Raw genomic sequence first — 1895 nt, 5'->3', positions numbered from 1 at the left:
TTATACTAATAAAAAAAAACGTAAGAGTAAGTATAACACCATGGCTAATCAAATGTCCTAGACCAGCCATACTATTATAGGCTCTTTTTACTTTCTCCAAGGTCGCTCTTCTCAGCTGGGGAGGAGGAGTTGTTGAGGGTCGAGGTAGGCACTTCTTGGAGTGTGGGGGGAGGAGTGGTGCGAGAAGCAGGTGACATGCTAGGCTTGTCTGTTTGGTGTACCAGCAGGTGGGGAGGCATGGGCAGCTCCTCGTCTGTCAATGAGGCAAGCCAGAAAGTTAATTATCAGACTGGTAAGGCCTATTTGACAGTTATTACATTGTTTGAATTAGTTTTCCAAAGTCTGAACTAAAAGAATGAGATATACAAACTAAACAATACTGCCAATCTCCATTAATAATGTTAATAGAAGTGTTCTAAATAATCCATATAATTTCACTAAAGGAAATGAAGAAAAGGAGACAAAAAAGAGGACAGCACATAATAATAGCAAAACAGTTCACAGAAAGGAAGCTGAGCCTAAGTAACCATCCTCAATGCAGCCAGACACACACCGGAGGACTCAGGAGAATCGGTGGGGCTCATTCGACATCCCCGGGACAAATACTGCTCCAACTTGCCACTAGATGCAAGGATTAGACCCAGGTACGGGGGGGATGGCTTCAATGGCCTGGAAAAGCATTCAAACTTTTCAGCAAAAAATAATTTATTAATAGTATAGAGAGCTCTAGACCAATTACCATACCCACAAATTTCTTCATTTTTACATTACCACTTCAGGATTAAATCTAGAGCTGTTTAAGTACACTAAGATTGCTAATAAAATCAATGACATCAATATCCAAGACCAGCTCAAATTACTCTTGCAAACAACTGTTAGCAGAAAATTCAAGTCAGACATCCCAAAGGACTGTGTGCAATAACTTACCTAGTGAGGTACTCTGGATGGTACTGACAGGCCACATAGTAAGGGTGATCTGCCAATTCCATGATTTCCATCCTTTCTCCATCAACATCATGGCCTACAAACTTCATTCCAGCTGCCTCTAAATCAGCGACAAATTTTGGATTCACTTCAAACCTGCAAGAGCAAAAAGATGTAAACATACCTGTTTATTGGAAGAAGAAAAAAGGCTGTCAATTAACCCAAATAAGAAAGAAAAAGAAGGACTGATTTGGGGTATTTCTTTTACTAAACACACATCTACAAGAGCATCAAATCCAAAGTCCAGTCTCGAAATATAAGCCAAGATGATAACCTATGCAAAAGTGTCTCTAAAGCCTCCAGTACAACATACCTGTGTCGGTGCCTCTCCTCAACAAAGTCCACATTGCCATACAGCTGACGGAGCTTTGAGTCATGCGATTTGAACACAGTCTGCCTCTTGCCCAGCCTCATGGTGCCCCCAAGCTGGCCTGGGTTGTGCTCAGGCATCTCCACAATCACATGTCTTGTTCCCTCAGGCAACATTTCCTGGCTGTTGGCATCTGTCCAGCCCAGTACATTTCTGTGAAATGAACAGTTGGCTAAGTTTTTATCTCAAGGAAGAAAGATTCTAAGTGTTTTATCATAACAGGCAATCAAACTTGTGAATTTCAGTTAAGAAAGTACTGCATCAAAAGTCTTGCATTCTAAGAATGGGAAAGTATACCTTGAATATTCAATGACTGCAGCTTGTAAGCCTAGGCATACACCCAACAGCGGCTTCTTCATTGTCCTGGCCCATTTGCACACAGCAACCTTTCCTTCCATTCCACGCTGACCAAAGCCTCCAGGAACAATAATACCACTGAAAAAAAAATCTGAACTCTAGTTTGGGATAACACCACTGAAAAAAAGACATTTTTAAAATTCTAGTATGGTATTAATAGCATATAACATCAGCCTATCTGTAG

General features: G+C 40.9%; 1 protein-coding gene across 1 annotated transcript in view; it reads right to left on the bottom strand.

Annotated features, from left to right (window-relative positions):
* The window catches only part of LOC119591948 (CTP synthase 1-A-like), a gene marked incomplete in the record, with an annotated part of 20002 nt that overhangs the window by 494 nt on the left and 17613 nt on the right, over positions 1-1895 (bottom strand). Inside the window, 5 exon segments of the mRNA XM_037940703.1 lie at positions 7-253; positions 554-669; positions 928-1080; positions 1298-1507; positions 1652-1789. Of these exon segments, the coding sequence (XP_037796631.1) occupies positions 75-253; positions 554-669; positions 928-1080; positions 1298-1507; positions 1652-1789 (796 nt within the window).

Source organism: Penaeus monodon, chromosome 29 (genome assembly GCF_015228065.2).
Source record: "Penaeus monodon isolate SGIC_2016 chromosome 29, NSTDA_Pmon_1, whole genome shotgun sequence".
In the NCBI taxonomy this organism is placed as follows: Eukaryota; Metazoa; Arthropoda; class Malacostraca; order Decapoda; family Penaeidae; genus Penaeus; species Penaeus monodon.
Note: the sequence above shows the minus strand (reverse complement) of the source record. Positions and strands in the feature narration are given on the sequence as shown.